Genomic DNA, 21,210 nt, shown 5'->3' with positions numbered 1-21,210 from the left:
AATGTTATATTAGACGCGTTACCTATGTTTAATATTATATAGGTAATACCTATTAGGTATGTAATACACGTGTGTGTGTGTGTGTGTGTGTGTGTGTGTGTTTATGTGTGTGGGTGGGTGTGTGTATTATTATCGTGCTCTGTTGCTATACACCGCGAGTAATGCGCGTCTACCCGATTTATCGTAAACGCATTCAATACTGTGCTCTTTAAATGTAGGTACTATATTATGTGGCCATGCAATAATAATTGCAATACAAACAGCATTGTACGGCATCGATTCAATACTTTGGAAAAATACAAATAACTTACACAATACACTGTTTTATTATTTATAGAATAAACTATAGTTATCTACTTTCTACTTAAATACAATGACGTTGAGATTCTAATGCTCACATGTTATAATAATAATGAAATTATATTAGATGGGTACATACGGTGATTATAGTACCTACAGCTAAGTTAAAAACAAACAAAACACAAGTACGTGTCTCCACCCCTCCCCGCACATTTATAACAAATAATAAAACATTAATATTCGCATTATGTTATTAAATAACAACTTTTTTGTTGTTGTTGAATGTTTGATATATAATATAAAACAGTTAATATCCAACGATGTTGATAAATTTTCCCATGAACTTTTGCAATGTGAATGTATTAAATGGAATAAATAATATTATAAAAATGTACGACACGTCAAATTACTTCATTATTAATCAGTATTTTATAATTATTTTATAAATCAGTCTCGATGGCTGGTAATATATTATTATAAACATTTATTGGCTTATATCTACTTGGCATATTATAAATTCATTTAGTTGAGCATAAAAATAAATACAAAATATACGAGTTAATGGCCAAAAAAATGTTAAAGTAAATACACAGTAAAAGGTTCATAATATTATATTATGATATTTTCTCGTTAGCACAGCAGTGAGACTGACACATTTAGTACCCCGCATAAATTATATAGACTGTTAATATTCCGTGTCGAGTTTCTTGGGAAAGCTTCGGACTTGTTTCTGCAACACAAAATCTAAATTAAATAACGCTTTCTTTTATATATACCGTCAGACACGACGACTACGTGGCACCTAGGTGGGGTTTCCCACTGGGATTTTACCGAAATTTCTTTGAGCGTTCCGATCATAATATCGGCAATGTCTCTTGTAAATCCGTCCACGTCCCGTTTCATATTTTGGGTATCTGATTTTTCGTAAATCTCACCGCCGTTGAGCACCAAGTGCTTGAACGCGGTCAAGAATTGTTTTCTGAACGACTCCAAAGTGAGAGTGTCCGGAAGATTCCAATTGTCCTGCGACAGTGTGTCAATGGCTCTATACCAGCTAGAAACGGCTTCTTTCACCGTTCCACTCACGTCCGGTCGGTCTTGTAACTATATATGATTTTTTTTTTAATATATAATATTATTCGCAAACGTGGCGTTGTATTATAATAGAAGGTGAACTTGCAGATATTTAAATATGGAGTATGGGTGAGGACGTCGGATATATTTTATACTACGGAGACTCGTATACCTGCCTCAACCTTGAATGGATGGAGTGAAATAAAAACAGTTTTTTTTTTTTTCGGTTTGAACCGACAGCAGAGGAGGATCTGTGTGAACACTACTACTCCTCATAAAAACAGTTAACTGCCCCAAATTTATCGATTTTTGTAATTTTTTTTGTAAATTCGTTCAGTAATAATACTTACTTTTCATATCCCATTTAATGGTAATTCAAAACCTTGTTGTATACATAATAATGTACAGCTACATAGGTACAAATCATAACAAATATTAAATACTATACAGAGATCTCACCCCTACCAAACCCACCACTTAAATATGTCACAAAAAGAAAGGAAGTATATAATATGATATTGTTCTTACTGCAGGGGCAATAATGGAAGAATATGTTATGCGAGAGTCGTTTTTAACATGTCCATACAATATTCGATATTGTTGTTTTTTTGATGTCGTATAATATACATAATATTTTGTAAGGATTTTTGTTCAACTATGCTGAAGAAAACACAAAGTTTTTCCAAAAAGAGTGTAGTTTTATTTTTGAAAAAAGTGTATCTGTATATCTATAAACAAAACATGTGATATCGGCGAGGGCACACATCGAATAACCACCAGACTACCGCGGTTATAATATTATTATACTAAACGTTTCGGAGAAAACAGAACACCCTAATATTTTACAAACGCATACATATTATTATTATTATTATTATTATTATTGTTATTAGGTATAAACCTCGAAATATTAATATCGGACTCCTGTTAAGAAGTCGGCCCGCTGCAGAGATGTGTAAAATAATACGCTTAGGCATATATCCATAAATAATAATATTTTACCTTCCTGTACCTAACTAACGTCGTTTCCGCCGCCTCCACCGCCTCGGAAAAGAAAAGGAAAACACCGTCTGTTCAAAGTTTTTCAACGGATAACGCGCCAGCGGTTCTACGACGTAAAACTACCATTATAATATGGAACACGTCTGTGCGCGTTTAAAAGTCTAGCAAACGAGTGATTAATCCTTTCGCGGTCGGTGTCCGCACCATGCGACGGTATTATTATGTGCGAGTACGGCGGCGCAAAGGCGACCGAAACTTAAACATTTCGCAGCCGACTTTACACCCCCGATGTATAGTCGCTCTCTTCGGTGGCAAATGCTGCAATGGTCGTGAACAACGAGTGTTATCCCTCCTTAACCCTCCCCCACCGCAGCGTTCGAGAGGTCTACCGTAGTCGTATTTGGGCAGGTATCGTTTTATTTTTCCACTAACCCCTTTTTCTCTTTAATTAAGTACCTAATTCCTACCTATATAATATGTGTATAACACTATAACATAATATATTATTATATTATTATGTATAGACGAGTGAGTATAATATATATTATTATATTGAACTGTAACCACTGATTTCTCAGTCAATTTTTGTGATTTTTTTAGAAAAAACACATTTTGTATATTATAGCTATAAACAGCAAAGTGCATATAATATACACTTGGGGTATACTAGCTTCTAAGAATATATATTTCAACAAGAGCTATGTTCCACCACACCGCACGCCTAAATTTTAAATACTTATTTGCCTATAAAAAAAATCCATTTGTTCGATATTCGATATTTATACATCAAATACATTTTTTTTTCATATTATTAATCTAAAAAAACAATCTGTTCAAGATGCGCGATAAGTTATTTATACAGTATTTTTATTAACAAAAGCGTAAATCGTATGGATTTAAGCTTGTGGATGAATGGCCATTTGCAGTACTCACATAAAAAATGTAATGCTTTATTTTTATTTAGGTACTTCTTAGGTACAATAGGTACATATTTAATAAGTTACGATTACGTTTTCGCTTCAGTTGGCTTATGATCGGGGAACCATTAAAATAATTTTGTCTATAAAAGAATTCAGCAGTTCCTTTCTTAGTAAAATTAAAAATATAAGATTTCATTAAAAAAATCATTGCGTCGGGAAATGGAACCTACGCAGTATCGACAAGATGGTTTGTTGCGAACAAACTCTGTGGTTAACTTACTGTAATATGGTTATGGTACATATAACACGTATTTTGATCCAGAGTACGGTAGGAATTTTGATTTTTCTCACGAATTCCTTGTAAATAAATGGAGATTCCACAGAAACTTTGTCAAGTTTTGAGTTTGACAATTGGTCTATAAACCAACAACTATCTCCTATAGTATATTACCGGTATATCACGTATTCGACAGGAGGTTACCACAATGCTGGTATATCACATATTATTAGCTTGTTTCGGGTTATATGATATAATATTATAATACATACTCCTATTACCATTACATAAAGTTTTCGGTTTTGAATCTGACATATTTTCTACATAGTCTGACATAAATTTTCGATCAGCCCACCCACAACAGGCATAGTATATTATTATTATTACAAAGTTACAGAGAGTTTGTCCCTTAAAATTAGACGATATCACAACACGAAATCAAAAAAAAAAACTGTAAATTAAGACATGATATTCTCTTGTTTTCCATTTCATATCACTATCAAAACGCAGTGTGCGATCGACACAGTTTGTGCTCAATAACATAATATTGAAGACGTCGATCATAAGACATTAAACTATGTGTCTTTGGTCAGCGACTGTATTCCCATTTAATTTACCCTCCCCCCACCACGGGTCAGCCTAGATGTGATAATATTGCTCGTCATTTCTTGCGACTTACCGCATGGTTCTATTCTCCAGTTGGTGGTCGCGCGATGTCGGTGACGTGAAACGATACGACGAAAATCGAATTATTGACGGCGACCGCGTGGAGCAGCTTCCGGATTACTGGTGCCACGTACACTGGGGATTTTTTTTTCTTTTTGTTTAGAGATCATAAACGAGTACCCGCAGCATATCTGTATACCGACATTGGGACATACATTTTATTTTATTATTTGAGTACGCGATTTCGGGAATGAGACGCATTGGCGAAGCGAGATAGTGCTAGAGGATTGCAGAGCGCGGTAATCGAGTGTCATATAATACATAGCAAGTCTGCAAGTCCACACAGTGTATACATATATATATATAATATACATATGTGTGTATTGTGTGATTGGTGCACGCGTGCAGTGCGTGATATACTTACGGACTTAGCCCAGGCGGCCAAGTTGGTCTTGAACCTCACGCAATAATTGAGAAATCCGTTTTCAGCGACAATGCCCAGGGGTGCGTCGGACGAACGTACATCGCCGAATTCGGTCCAAGCGGACGTGATATAGACGACAGCTACCTCGTAATCGGAAGACCAGTTGAACGGAACGTTGTTCGTCTATATATATATGTGTGTTAAAATACGTATATATATACACACACGTACCAATATTATATGTACCGCTTAGGGATTACAGTTATATAGCTTATCGTTTTAGCGACATGTGTGTATAGTTTTATATATATATATTCATTATACTACAGTTGTAGACTGAAAAAGTACTCGAAAAATCAAAAGTAAAAATGTTACATCGCCAATATACTTTAGACTTTTACATTTTATATGGGTCCGTGTTAGGCGTGCGCAGACTTTCATGGCAGATACAGGATAAGGTGGCCAAATCTATTTTGAACAATCAAAATGGTTAATAATTGTATGATACACTAGCTGATAGGCTGTGTTATTACAGTATAGCTATAACAATATAATTAGTAATTTTAACTATAGGTAGGTTCCTTTTTGTTATGCATAATACTGCACAAAGTTTCAAGTGGAAAAAAAATTGGTTCGGTTCCATTATTCATCTATACCTATTACCTACTTATAAGTTATGTAATTATATTGAACAATGACATTTTTTTACTGTCCAAAATCAACAAAAATGTTCTGATGCAGCACAAGTGAACCTTTTGCTGCACCCATGCGCACGCCTATGTCGGGTACCCATGACAAAATAGATAGGTATCGTCACAGTTGTTATAGTTTTTTTGAGTATGCGTATCTTTTTCACTTCCAACCCATGTCAAGGTTCTCCACTTCTGATTGATTGAATTTTTTCCATGTTGTGCATGTATTTGTTTCATTGACAGCCAATAAGAAATGGAAAAATTCTATTTAGGCGAAGTAAAGAGAGGAGGATGCGTATCAAAAACTGTGATGATATTATACCTATGTCATACAAATATCTGCAGTAATGGTCTGAGCACCGTTGATTTTCCCGTTTTCCGACGTCCGTGTGCCCTCGGAAAAAGGGAAAACTGTACGGTAGAGCTACCCGTCATAATAATAATAATAGGATTATATAATATTCGTACGACATGATGTATTATAATACTATTTTATAATTATAATATTTTCGTGTGGTTGCTTAGCATATATAATAATAATTGTTTTCGTTTTCGTCGTCGACGTCAAAATTATACTCACCGAGGACATGGTGTCGCCGACCAACGACGACGCCGAAGGTTTTAGACTTCCGATGGGATTCGTGTGACCGGCAGACTGGAAAACCGAGAATACATATTAAATGTGCGATAATGTGTCTGCGAAAAAATCGATTTAACCACACACGCTCATCGTTGTAGCATCATATTATTATATTATGTATAGCCACGCGCTCGTAATTTCAGTGTTCGTATAACGTTATGAATTTTAATATCACAAAATGCATAAGATATAATAATATTATAGTGCTCAATTCATAATAATACGGCCTGCGCGATACCGGGCTGAAAACTAAAATTGTATATTTCCAATTATTATTTCTTTTCGAATCCATTATGAAAATAGCTTCTTTCCAATAACAAGATCCGTCTCACACTCTGCCGAACAAATTAATTATACTTGAATTGACCAATTTCCCATAATATACGAATTAAAATCGATAAACCGTTAAACAATGGCCTAAAGCAAAGATTAAATTCTTATGTTGTATTGCTCAGGATATTAAATAATAGCTTTGATCGTTAAGAATTGCGCGTCTGAAGGATGTTTCCGATACCGTGATTTTAACAATTAAAATACAAAAAATGTATTATTGGTGCATCGTTTACAACTAAAGTATGGGATCGTTGGAAATTTCTGTAGGCCTCGGGCACTTATAATGATATAGTTGGTAAGTACCTTTTTTTCTATTTAACCGACAGCATAGGAGGGTAGTTGGTAAGTACCTATTGATCACGTTTGTCGATAATAACAAATTAACAACTATCAGGTACCTATACCTTCGTCTGTGTGCCACAAAATGGATAATAATAAAATTACTATATCAAATCCGCTTTTATGCGCACCACGTGTGGGAAAAAAATAAGAAAATAAACGATTTCGATGGCATCAAAATGCGTATTAATAATAAAATCGAGGAGATTCGCCTTCCTGGTCCTCCTTCTTCGCCTATCCTGCAGGCAGGTCCTGCTCAACGTCACACAAAGTGTCGTAAAATCAACGCGGGTTGTGTGCATAATACGTTTTTAATTACAGCCTTGTAAATTATTAATTCGTCTCCGACCTTACCTCACCCGAGCCGGTATGGCATAAGTTATGCGCTCGTAACGAACGAACAAAGGCTTAAAAAAGAAACAGGATAACAGAAGTATTATAATATTATGATTATTAAATGCTGCCGCGTTTAAAGCGACAGAAGAAAAGTCACGGGCTGCACTCCTTTATAATATTATGTTGTGTAGTCCCACGCATACGTTAAATTAAATGGTAATAATATAATATTTCAGTACAAGGCGTTTCCATGAAAATCTCTTGTCGCACTCTAGCGAAGGGTTTTTGCGATGTAGAATTTCGTCAACAAAAGAGGCGATATAACATAGACGAACTTTCCAAAAAATATTATGTTTGTGTACAGCAGTCATTGGTTCTCAACCCATGGGCCGCGGCCCACTTGTGGGCCTCTAGCAGCTTGGTACTGGGCCGTGAACCATATAATATTATTATATTATTTTTATAACTGCCGTATGTATATGTTTATATATATATATATGCTTACGTATATAAGAGGGCCTCGGAGATTTTTTTTACAAAATTGGTGGTCTGCACAACTAAAAAGGTTGGGAACCGCTGGTGTACAGAATTAATTTAAGTGCAGAGTCATCAAATGACAAATTTACCTCTTGAAAACAAAACTATGGTTTAGCCGTTTGTAGCTCTATTACATTAGTAACATTACAATTATTATAATATATCTACTGATCTATTGTTCAACAAAATGAAAAATTGATATGAAATTTTATAATGTAAACAAAAATAGAATTTGTATAAACCAAATTTAAATCAACACCTCAAAAATGTTGCAACCATTGCTCACTTCACTAACCTCGCTTTATACGGCAATGACGGCAGAGACCCACTCGACTGACACCGCTCAGGTGACAATCCATAGTGAGATTATTATTAATATTTGTAATTGTATTCTGTTGCGGCGTTGATAAAAAAGTATGAAATTAGCTTTGAAAAAATATTGTAAGTTTTTGCGTTTATGAGAGGCCTCAACCCTTTGGAAATTTACGAACAGGTGTGTTCCGGTAAAGATAATTTCGTCAGTGGAAGGGCGGAGGAAAAAAGCCATTTCGCTCGCCTCGAATTTTCAACACTTAATATTAGTATAACCGAGCGTAGATACGGATTTTTTTCGAAATATCACGCCCGAAAAATTATGCAAATTGTATAAAGCGATTTTTTCCCATAATAATAATATAGTACTCATAAATAAAAATGAAATCCACGCACTTTTCACGTATAAATAATATTATTTCGGTTCGTATTTTATTTTTATTTTTTATTATTACCGGAAAACCTATAATCGAATACAAATTTACCGAACCCGTGTCTGGCGTTCTCAAATAACGTTGTAAATCGATCAAGACAATATTAACTTTACGGCTACTGACCATATTGTGCTGTGAGAACCAGTAGGTAGGTATATATAGGTACAAAATAATTGTTATATTACCATCAAACTCGACCGCCACCGTATAAGGCACAATAATACTATATTATTATGCACTTACGTCTTACACACATCTCCCAGCAATAAGTCCATCTATTGTTATGCTAATTATTACGTTAACACACAACTATTTTACCAAACATGTCCATGTCATACACACAACTCACACACATAGAGGACTTGATTGTGTTAACTTATCAGCAGTGTTGGTCTAACCATTATTGTTTTACCTACACATAATAATGTACTATTCGTACATAAACAAATAATTATTCCGCCGACTATATTGGGTCAAAGTTATAGCGGAAAGTCTAACTGTCCATAATATAATATTGGCCCTGCGCATTATGATGATTCGAGAGCTCGTGGTAATATTATTATTGATAGTGATAATCCACTTTGATTTAGGCCAATATTTAAGATGTGCTAGTAGCACATCAACCTTTTACAAATTGATATGAGTTTGACTATAAAATTGGATCACAAAATCAGCCATGGAAAAATACGCAAGCCCCATTTATTTACATCACGGTAGGGTGCAGTATTATCACGATTTAAGATATTGTATTAGGGTCAATACCTAATACCTATAAGCAGTCAATTAGACATTAACCTAAAAACAGGAATGGTGCACTGATAGTACGCATGCACGTACTAACCTATACGTAACCTCACCTAACCAACTACTAGGTTAAGTAACTGGTATTATGTTATCAGTAATATAACATATTAAAAGGGGTAAATTCAAATGTGTACAATTTAATAGTATTAGGTAGTGTTATAAGTTTAATAGTTATAATTTTATAAATAATAATTTAGAATCATTCAGAGGGGTGTTTTTAATCATAAAGGCATGGCTATCATAAAATAAAATTATCAGACAGATTTTGAACTATCCAGTCCAAGTCCAAATAAACTCTACATTTTTTTCTTTTAATTTTTATAAAATTAATTTTAAATGTGATATTTGTCAAACTGAATTATCAACAAAATTGTTATTAAATAGACAAAAAAAGTTTAAAATGTCAATTGGATGGGATTTAGTTACAATTTTATCAGTGTAATGATTGTGATATTAATTTTTCGAAGAAAACATTGCTAATAGATCATTTGAATAAGATCCAGTGGTATTCATTTGAATAACAACCTACTCTGAGGTCCACGGACTCTCTATAAATAAATAAATAGCAGAATTTTCAAATATATCAGGTATGTTTATGATATAATTTAGGAAATGTAGCTATTTTTAAATATTATATTTTAAATGAAAAACCATAATACATATTACTATATTTTAACATTTTAGAATTTCAAGCCTGGTAAAGAGATAATGAATCAAAAAACGTTATTAAATACATTCAAAATACGGGCCAAAAAAAATGTAAAGATGGTCAAAGATATTATTATGAATGCTGCAGAACAGGCTTTCATAAAGAAGAAGAGAACTCAAAAAGAATGATTAAAACACAGAGCAGTAAAGAAATTAATCAAAATTGTACAAGCTACATGCAATTATTTGAGTCATTTGAAGTTAAATGTGTAGTCACTTTTTATAAAGAATATTTTGTACATAAACTGCCTAATCGAACATATAAAAATACCAATTATTAGAAAAAAACGTGAGATTGCTGCTAAGCTATAACAGGGTGTCATATTTAAAAGAGTATTTAGTTGGTGCTAGAGAAGATATAGGGAATAGTTTGAAAAGAGACCTATCCAAAATCCAGAGCATCTTAAAGAGACCATGCAAAAGTTAGAAGCCATTGATGATTTTACTGACGCGACATCAAGAGAAACAACAATTTTCACATAGTTCATTAAAACAAACAGTTATCCACCAAATAAAAAAATAATGACACAAAACCATTTTTACTCAACAAAAAATAAAAGACAAAAATTTAAAATGATTTATCAAAACATTCCATTCAAGCAATTTGTTTTTAAATAAGATACTAAATGTTTTAAAAGAAAAATATGTTGAACATTCATATTTTAAAGAACATTATAGATTCTAGTATTCTACAAGTGAACCTAACCTAACTATTGACCTATAATTTATTGATTATTATTTTTGTATTTGTATATTATCATAATTAATGTAATCTTGTGATAAATATTTTACGTTTACATAATGATTTATATATGATATTTTTGTGATGATAATTGATAAGTATATATTTACCGAATAAGATAGTACCTGGCTGCGAATTATTTGACTACTCGCATGTCAGTCCACCATCGTCGTTATCATTTTGTTATCAATCTATTTTTTCCCTATCAACTCATTTTAATATTATTGGTTCATATTTTGAAATTCAATAAATAACTATCTATCTAAAGTCTGATCATTCATACTTATTTTAATAAATTAACTTTGCCTCAACATAACCAAAACCTAATTCTAACAATAGTTTAGTAAAATAATTTAAGTCGCTCGTATCTCCTTGAGTTTAAATATTATTCACTATATTTTGATCGTCTAGGAAATGTTGAAGACAGGTAAAATATCTTGCATCTTCCATTTTAATAAATATAATATTTTAAAAAAGCGTACCAAAGATAATTCAAAACAAAATTGAAAAATATTTATTTATCAAAATTCTAAAAGAGTTTCATGCAACTTTAAGTCATATACCTAGGCACACATAATATAACAATAAAGTGGAACATATTTTTTTTGTACACAGATTAGTAGCAATGATTATTAAATCACTCATTTAATCACAAATAGTTTTAAAAAGTGCTTTAACGCCTTTAACTAATAATCTAACTAATACAACAATGACTTAACTTTAATTATATCTTATAGCTCGTGGTAGTCACCTTATCATATATCATATCATGATGTGCAACCTGTAGGTACTTACCTATATCTTAAATCGTGATTTAGGCTTACAATATAATATTACACCCCTTTCTGGCGACATGCTGACCTTGAACATTATACGCTGAATGTCTATAATAATATTATGGCTATTCCTAAAAAGTAATACTGCGCGGAGATACACTAGGCCGCGGGAACGAATTCAAATCGTTAAGCCGTTTACGATCTCGCAGAAGTTCACATTTTACGATCGCGTATCGAGCCGGTATAATTTATAATAATATAATAATATAATATTATTATTATATTTATACTACGAGTCACACACTTGGCAAGCTCAGAGCAACCGATATTTTGGTGTACGACTGTGAGCGAGGTAAAGAAAATACATTCCATCCCGTTACGCGATCGATATAATATTATGACTATCAATTATGATTACCATCAAACACACTTTTAACACGAAAGTGTTGGGATATGAGTTTATATGTGTACAATCGCACATATGAGTATAATAATATTATATATATAGGTACACCGCAATACTGCTGACCGTATTTGTTTTTTTTTCATTTTACCGAAAATCGAGTTGAATAGTATTTTTTATTTTTTTCGAAAGGCAGCAGACAAAACGATTATCCAAACGACAATTTATTTGTAATAGTGTTTGGAGGAGGTGGATGGTGGTTGGAGAAATTGACCAATCGGTACCAATAAAAAGTTTTGAAACTATTATATCCTCGTACAAGCCGGGTATTTTCAGTTCAATAAAATACAATTTTTTGAACAAACTGTACAGACAAATCGGAAAAGCCCAATCGAAACAAACCTTAACAGTTAAAACATGTAGCAATAAATGTATATTTTTAAATTAAAAACAAACCCATATACCTTATACATAGGTAATAGTATTTTATACAGGTATTGTATACCGGTCACATTAATATACTTTGTAACTAGATTATAAATAATTGCATTATATAGATGATAATACAGCCAAAGTGCTGTTACAATAAATAGGTAAATAAAAAAAATATACTTGGTTACTGACTTTGTTACAGAAAATAAAATGTAATTTACATTTAATTTTAAATTTGATCACACTATGCTCGTGAAAGATTTTATAAAACGACCTGTGTTCCAGTTATACAAATAGGAAAAAATTAGTTTTTGATTTCAATATTATTTATTGTGATTTCCTGTAGTCAATCTATTTTGCTATGGACAAACAAATGATTATTTTAATAAAAAAGCCTAAGATGATTTTCAATAACAATAATATTCTTATACTATTACTTATTATATTATCATTTAATATTTTAATGTATTTACGGATTTGAATATTTTGTTTATGAATATGACTTACATTTGACTAATTATCTGAAATAATTCTGATCTTTTATTTTTAATATGTTGATTATTCCGGGTAAAATAATTATATATTATTTTAATTATAATTTCCTCTTTAGATATTATCCCATTTACGATAAGGACTTAGTTTATCATTATTGAACTATTCACACAGGTAGGTATAATGATAATAGCTGAGGAAATGAAATATTATATAATTTTGACCTCACTAATCCAATGATACAAAGAAACAAAAAAAAAACAAAAAAAAAACACAATAATAATTTTTTTTAAAACGCGATTATGTTCATTTTTCGTTATTTTAATTCATCCTAGTTTAGTAGTTGGCTGTTTGGATCGAATGAAATATTTCGTAACATAAAATAAGTGAAGCAATGATATATTTTTGTCAATTTAATTAATTCAAGTTTTAATGTGCAGTAATAAAATAATATGATAAAGAAAACCAACGTTGTTTGCGCGCAAATTAAATTATACATTTCACTGGCTGGTGTATATACATAAATCGCCAACTGCGTAATACCATTGGGAATTGGGCATTTTAATAAAAGTAGTTAAACTCTATCAACTATTTGGAAACATGTTATTCTCGTAATTAAATTATAGACTTAAGTGTATTAGTAACGGTTTTCGTAACCAGGCGACTACGTTTGTCGATGGTCCAGTTGACTCTTTGTAATTTATTGAAAAATTTAAAAAAAATAGCTATTAAAAATGAAAATAATAATCGCCAATATGAATGTTTATGAAAATTAAATTTATTCATATATGTCAGACTTATGAGAGGTCTGAATATAAAATATAATTTATGTACTTTTTCTGAAATGTCGATCCCAAACTCTACACCGACTTGAGTCGAAATGGGAACAAAGTCGATCATCTAGAACTCTGGATGAGCAATAATAATGGGACTCATGTCAAGCTCACTCGATATAGACTGTAAATTATTATAATTAATAAGCCAATAGTAAATTAGATTTATGCATATTCTGATTTACAGTCACGAAAATAATCTTCCAAAATTAAATTTGTTTGAACAGCGTTTGAGAAAAAATCATAATGATTTAAAAAAATGAGATGAGAGAGGTCCTTCTAAAAATTATTGTCATAATACGAAAGGAAGAATCCAAAAATCTCTCCTAACTAAAAAAAAAAACGAGTGCCGTATTCAAAAGAATTTAAAAAAAAACATGCCATGTTTATATTCATAAAGCACTTCAAAGCATTTATTTCTATGCTTCGTGTATTTACCAGTGCACACAAAAAACATTTAATTCTGTAAATAATTTACAGAATGAAATTAACGAGCGTATATTTGTTTATCGTAACAACGGAAATAGGTGAATGATGAAATCGAGAAAAATTGCGAAGAAACAATACATAATATAATGTATTTAATATAACCGGAATTAGCTTACATCATTAGGCCTTTCGATCATACAGTAGTAGAGGTACTCAAGTACACAAAGATATAGGTATGCCGTCGTGAACGCCGAAGTGTAAAGGAGATCGCGATAAGGAGAATAAAAAATGTATTAAAAAAAAAATTAACAAACAAACGATAACAACCATATACCGTGTATACGGTATATTGACACGCACGTGACTATTAAAATTTAATGTAACAATATAATTAATAATAATTGAGCTAAGTGAAATAAAAAAAAAATAATATGCTTACTTGTAATGGTTCTGCACAGGTCGACTGTGCGAAGACTGCGACAAACCATAACATCACCAAACCTCTTCCTAACCTTTGGACCATGATGTAGCGGTTTGACGGTTATATTATTATTATTATTATTATTGTCGTCAACGATGTTTGGCAGGTATATAAAGTTTTATTATATTGGATTGTTATTTGTTATAATATTGTGTTGTACGTCTGGTCGACGTGACGTCGATTGTGAGATATTCGTGGCGTTCTGCGAAAAGTCGCACCGCGGCTGGGCAGTGGTGCCCACTGCCAGCCGCGGGAGTCGATTATAATATACTATTATATTATTATCATCTGGTTGGACGTGAAATGAGATTAAACAATAATAAAAATGAAAAATTGGAACCGGAAAATGTTTCTCGCGTGTAGTAGTATAATTTACACATCATTTTATTATTATACAGTGAGAATTCTTATATGCTCACTCTATTTTTACGCTTAAATACTAAAAATTAGAATTTGAATAAAATATGTACTATATTAAAAGAAAGAATTGGGGTCTGTATGATGAATCACTCTGTATACAAATTGATGTGTCATCATCAGCTGTATGCACTCACATAACCTCTAGCACCGAAGCTATGCGAGAGTTGGTAATGTTGGTATAAACCAAAAAATATCATAATATCATATACCTGGTATAATATTATGTTGTTTGACCGTCGTGACCCGCCAGTGAGTCGCAAAGTGTTGAAACCCAATTACGGCCCCTGCCAGCCAGTATAACTACAATGTATACATACACTGTGCTCTGCTGCAGCAATGATCGCAATGGCAATAATAGTAATGGTAACAGTTACGTATAATGCTTATTATTACGGTCGTCGACGTCGCGGGAGTGCGTTATGGGCGCACATAAATGTAAAAGTCACTCGCCGAACGCGCCCGTTTTCGGGGCCCATAAGGTTTTACGATGAAAATTTTCAAAACGTTAAAAATCCACTAAGCGCGACCCCTGACGACTAATAATCGTTTTCCCGCTGCCACCTAACCACGTACTATGAGTTCATTTTTTTTTTGCCCACCGAGCTCGAAACAAAATACAGTCTGTATTTTCTTTTTTTCTTATACACGCGTGCTGTAATTATATGACGGCGACGACGACGACGTCGACGTACACGACATAATCGTAATAATAATTCTACGCAGCAGCTGCATTTTGGCTATTTGCGTACACGCCGTTCGTCCTCCTCGAGCGACCGCTATTATATCCATGTAATGATAATAATATATTACCTACTGTTACATTTTTAACGTCTTCTTGACGATGTCACGTCCGAACCACGTACGGTAAGGCAAAACGAGGCGAAAAAAATAATAATAATCGCTAGTCGTAAAAAGTAGCTGTGGTTAAACTGCTATGTGCACATTATATGTAGGTATATACGTCGCGCTATACATCACGTACTAATATAATATGCTCGCGACAATACCGGGAGATGACTGACGCTGTTTGTAAAAAAAACGTGGCATTAAAGAGTAAAAAAAAATATTCTTCAACTCCCCCCCTCCATACTGCTTTAAATCATCGCTTTGCCATAATACAATATTATATTAAATTGTTACGCTCAATATAAAATGTCTAGTGTCGAAAAATCATATTTCGCATTATCAGAAAATTCCTCATAATTTGGGAAATCTCAACGAGATAGACGATGATGGACTTGTATAACTCTGCGGAGAGGTTCTCTGGGCCACACGTGTTACGAAAAAGAGGTGAGCAAATACGACTATGGAATACCGCAAGACAGCTTCATTGCGACGGAAACTTACATGTAGGTAGGGAAAAAAATAATAAGAGCTCGTTGTAAAAACTAGGTTAAATTGATGTGTATACACGTTATGCTATAATATATGCTCGTGACAACACTACGCGATGACACGATGCTCTTTGTTAAAAAAAAAACGGGTGTAAGAGTAAAAAAACACCCCCCCCCCCCCCCCCCCCATAGGTGTGCAATATATAATAAGTTCTCACACGAAAATTAAATATGAGAATTACAAATTTTCCTCCTACTTCATTCAGACTTAGGACTGACAACTAAAATGTAGATGGGTATACCAAGTTAAAATTATCAATTATTTTATTATTCGACTTACACAAGGGTTTTTTTTTGTGTGGGGATTTAAGTACTGGTATATTTTTTTAGGGAACTTATATAGATTAGAGGCGTCGGAGCTGGTGTGTTTTTAGTACAAAAACAAGTCTTACAGGAAAAACTATTACGATTACACCTCATAGAATAGTGCGATTTCGTTATTATTTTTTTTTTTTCAAATAAAAGAACATTTTACAGGTTGGATCCAAGCGCAATATTTAAAATTAAAATGATATAAGCTTAATTATGCATTTGATAATGTATAGTAAGATTATTTTTTATGAGAAAATTCAAGTGAATAATAATTTTGAGACAATTTAAGTAATCTTTTTAAAAAAAAATTACGTCAGGCAATTAGTTTGGGCTCCACGATTCAACTTTAACGATTGAGATTAGCCATCAACAGGGGCGCATGTAAACTCCGCTACAAGTACCTTTTTTTTTATGTAAACTCCACCAAGAAAAAAAAAGGTAAAATTGGGTTCATATAAACTTNCAAAAAAATATCAGCATTCGGCAAAATCACATTCCAGACTATTATGAGTACACTACATAAGTGAAGAATATAAAGCTTAAATTAGCAATAATGAACACGTTAAAATAATAATAATATGACGTGTATACAATTTATTCATTAGTTATTAGTTTATGTATTAAATTACTAGTATTCTAAGTAGGTACCTGCCCACTTTAACGTGCTTTTTGTCAATTGACAATAATCTTTCTCGGTGTGCTACAACAGACAAAGACGGTTTTATATTTTATATGCTTTGGCTCGTGTTTGGGGACGTTTAATTCGCGTGCAGAGACGCAGGTAACTGTGTAATATAGTAGTGGCGTGCGCGTTTGAAATTCGATAAGTTTAATGTAAGACGAGAATAATTGAACGACAAAATGATAAGTTTATTATCGAGAAAAAATTCTGGGAATTGTTTACGAACTTCGTTCGGATTAAGTAGTATTTAAACGTTAAAATATTTTAATAATATTATGTACAATATGTGAACACTTTATGCAGCATATATTATTATTTTATAGTTATAACATATTCACGTAATATCGACAGTGAAATTCCACGAATATCAGAGTTCAGGTTTGCCAAAACTTTAGGACGATAAACCACTCCAACTATAATAATAATAGGGAAGGGCCGCACAAATTTTCACGCACTGCATAATTTCAAGTCCAAGACAACATAATATTATCTGAGCGATGTCGATTTAGGCGCATATACGTTTTCTGGCAATATTATGTTCAATCTAATGTTCTTGATAATATTATTTATTACGTACATCTCATAATAGATAATGATAATAATGATATCCACGTTACAAATTAGTGCGAGCACTATAATACCGAAAATATAATCAAACTCTGATAATATTGACTACCTATAATCAACACAATTTTTTTTTTAAATACGCACGATAACTTAAAAATTATATGGGTTAGGAAGGTACTTAGATAGTATATATTAATGAAAGTAAGGTTTCGCAAAAAAAAAATAAAAACGGCTGGTAATTACTTTTGACAAAATTGAGAATAAAAAAATCATACAGTAAAATATTAAAATATTATGCGACTGGATATAAAGCAGTTTTTGTCGTGGCTCGGGTTTTTTTTTTTTTTACATATGAGATCTATAAATACGATATAATTTCATATTGGATGATTTTTAAGTTATAGAAACAATTAGAAAGATTTATTTTTACATTGTGCGTTTGTAATATTTTTGTAGATACTTAATATTGATAGATATAACTATGATGCAACTGTAAACATTTCAATTTTAGTTGCATGTTATTGCTTACGGTAACGTAAACAACCCCTACAACCCTACCCTCCCCCCGGCAAATATAAAAACGTCAACCATGACACCTATTTGGGCATCATAAAACCACGTTCATCACACGCCTTTATACTGACTATTACAGTGAATTAATTTGATATACCTACGACAAATGAGTTGGTTGGCGTGCTTAAAAAAATGGATTTTTGACAATTATTCATAACTTTATCGAGTGCTGTGTAATGGATATTGAAGTTGTTGTTTGGTAATGATTGCAGCGACGGCCGACAGCTAGTCTATCGCACTCGGCGTTTTATTATACACTTTCCGGATACCATAATATATGATATTATCACCATTACGACGTCGCACCAACGACACGTCCGCGAAAACCCGAGAGAATCTTAAAAAAAAAACATTCACTTTTTTCCACTCCTCTCGCTTACGAGTATACGAAATCCTACCGGCGGAGGGGGAGGGGCTAAGAACTGCTACGACTTTTATCCACCCTTGTCCATATACATTTACTCGCCCTATCCATCCCACCCCTTATCACTCTCTCTCACTCTCCATCTATCTTCCGGTGCAGTGTGTCTCGGTCCTCGGAGGCTGTGACGGCGACACAGACGACCGACTCCTATATTCGCACGTACGACGGAAGAATAATAATTTCAGTGGCCTTTATACCATTTTATTATTATATACATACACTGAGGCTACACAAAAGACACGCATTTATTACGCGCTTTCCCGTCGCCATCCATTTATCACACACACACACAAGCCATAAATACAGTTAAGCCCGACCAGACGACCTCGCGGAGCCGGTCGGTGTCGACTAAAATCTGAACTCCGTCGAAGAACCAAACGCGTAGTATTATACATTTCAAATAATAATATAAAATGACGATAGAAACATGTTAATGATTGCGGTGTATACACAATGATAATAATAAAAAATAATAAAACGCACGCACCTGGTGGAGGGTTGGTAGTGAGTCGTTCAACATTATCGCGTGTTAACTTACGGCGATGACAACGACGACGACGAAAGCCGATAAAAGTGTATAATAATATAATACGAACTAATGCTATTAGGTGCACCGAAGAAGTGGTAGCTCTGTTACGCAATGCTTGAGAATCAATGACGGTAGTGTTGTTCTGAAGCATAGACCTCGATCGTAATGGAAAAAAATTCGCAAATAGAAAAGCGTACTTTTTTTTGGAGTGGAAACACTGAATTTTCAACATGTTTTGACATCAAGATAACTAATATGGTAATATATTTTGACAGTTATTTCATAATATGGTAAAATACAAAATATAAAATCTATAGAAGGTATGTCGTCGATCAACAAACGTAAAAATGTTGTAGCCTACAACGGTATTCGCTTATCCTGTAAAAATTATTTCAGAGGTTTTCCCAATTTCCCACGAAGCGACGAAGCCGAGAAATAAGACTATCGGACAAGATATTCTGTATTTTCTGTGTAAACAACAGCGTGACGATCGGCGTAAAAACATCTAGCAGTGATGTAAGTTGTCTCGACATAAAAAATACAGTGATGTAGCCTGTCTTGACGACAAGATACAACAATCTTTACATCTTACCCTACTACCCCGCACTATCATGCATAATGAGTAAACGAAAAGCGCAATATGTGTTTTTACCCTCGTTGCTTGCCTCGTAAGGCCTACTGGTTACACCTAACCTAATATAACCTATGATCTGATACGTTTTGACGTAGAAAATCTGCCGAAAGCTTGAGTTCGAGTGTCTCCAGCTTCGAGGTCATCGCCCGTGAAACCAGGGGAGGCAACTCGTTGGCGCTGGATCGGTGTTTTGTTTTTGCAGGTTGTCAAAAAGTGGAAAATCGAAAGCCGCGTGTCGCGTGACTTTAGACCTTTTACTAATAGACCGATCCTCTTCACGTTTTTTCACCGTGTCAAGATGGTTGGTGCTTTTCGGTTACCGAGCCACTCTAATGCAGACATGCAGTACAACACATACCATATAAACATAATATATTATAATATTAATACTATTTATTTATATTAAGCTCCCTGCGTCTCTGCGCCATGTAAGCACCGGACTATCAATCTATATGGTATAGGATGGGCCTACAAATAAAAGGTCTACGCTAGTTACTGCAACCAAAAAAACCAAACAATATGGGCATATTGAAGTTGAAAGAAGCAATGTTTTGAAAACGAAATCCTAAATTTATTAATTGTTAATGGTGGTATTAATATAATTTATATTGCCATGTATATGATGTTTCAATTGCAATAATTATTATATATTTTGGTATTTAATTTTCGTTTGCTCTAAAATATTTTTGATTTTGTACATAACCTTCATAAACTTTTGTTCGAGGCGCTTAATAAAACAGCGTCGGACAACTCAACTAAAAAGTCCTCTCTAAGAGACCGAATTGACGGACGTTGTTAAATACTAAATAGGGAAGTATTCTATTTTAATTTTTAACTTATCTTCCAAGGCCGTGCTAGTGATCGTGCAGTGGAAAACAAACCAGGGCTTGTCAGGTGTTTTTTTTTCCAAGTTGTCAAAATGAGAAAAATCGAAAGCCCCGCGTCTGAGACGTGTCTAGTGACTGTTAGTCACCACCGTCGCGGAGTAAGTACTATAATATAGTAATATTCTGCATGTCAGCTTATGTGACTCGGCGGACGAGCGGAATTCGAAAAAACAAATGCCGTCGCAACTAATAAGTTTCGAACATTAACGAGAGTGCATTATCACGAGCGGTCGCGGTTTTATTTATTTACTCTTTCGACCGTGCTAGGAGTGCGCGTAATATTGTAGTGCGACAGTCGCGTAGTTTAAAACACACCCGCGAGACCGATTACCGCATAATAATAATAATAATAATAATAATAATGACAACGCGACGTGCAGCGCATAGTTCTCCCCCGAGTTC

At 33.4% G+C, this 21,210-nt stretch overlaps 2 protein-coding genes across 3 annotated transcripts in view; both read right to left on the bottom strand.

The window, feature by feature from the left end:
• LOC111026478 (neuroligin-1-like) overlaps window positions 1–21,210 on the bottom strand; it is a 278,641-nt gene that overhangs the window by 143,399 nt on the left and 114,032 nt on the right. The window lies entirely within an intron of this gene.
• LOC111026479 lies at window positions 827–14,639 on the bottom strand. Of its 2 annotated transcripts, XM_022304577.1 has the most exons (5): window positions 14,345–14,638; window positions 5,936–6,010; window positions 4,664–4,846; window positions 1,132–1,404; window positions 827–1,030 (listed from the first exon to the last, which is right to left on the bottom strand). In XM_022304577.1, the coding sequence occupies exons 1-5, from the start codon at window positions 14,426–14,428 to the stop codon at window positions 986–988; spliced, it is 660 nt and encodes a 219-aa protein (XP_022160269.1). In that variant the 5' UTR covers window positions 14,429–14,638; the 3' UTR covers window positions 827–985. The 2 variants fall into 2 exon arrangements, with proteins under 2 accessions (XP_022160269.1, XP_022160270.1); XM_022304578.1 differs by lacking the exon at window positions 5,936–6,010 and having other exon boundaries at window positions 14,345–14,639.

The sequence above is a fragment of the Myzus persicae genome, unplaced genomic scaffold (genome assembly GCF_001856785.1).
Source record: "Myzus persicae strain clone G006 unplaced genomic scaffold, MPER_G0061.0, whole genome shotgun sequence".
NCBI classification, from domain to species: domain Eukaryota; kingdom Metazoa; phylum Arthropoda; class Insecta; order Hemiptera; family Aphididae; genus Myzus; species Myzus persicae.
Note: the sequence above shows the minus strand (reverse complement) of the source record. Positions and strands in the feature narration are given on the sequence as shown.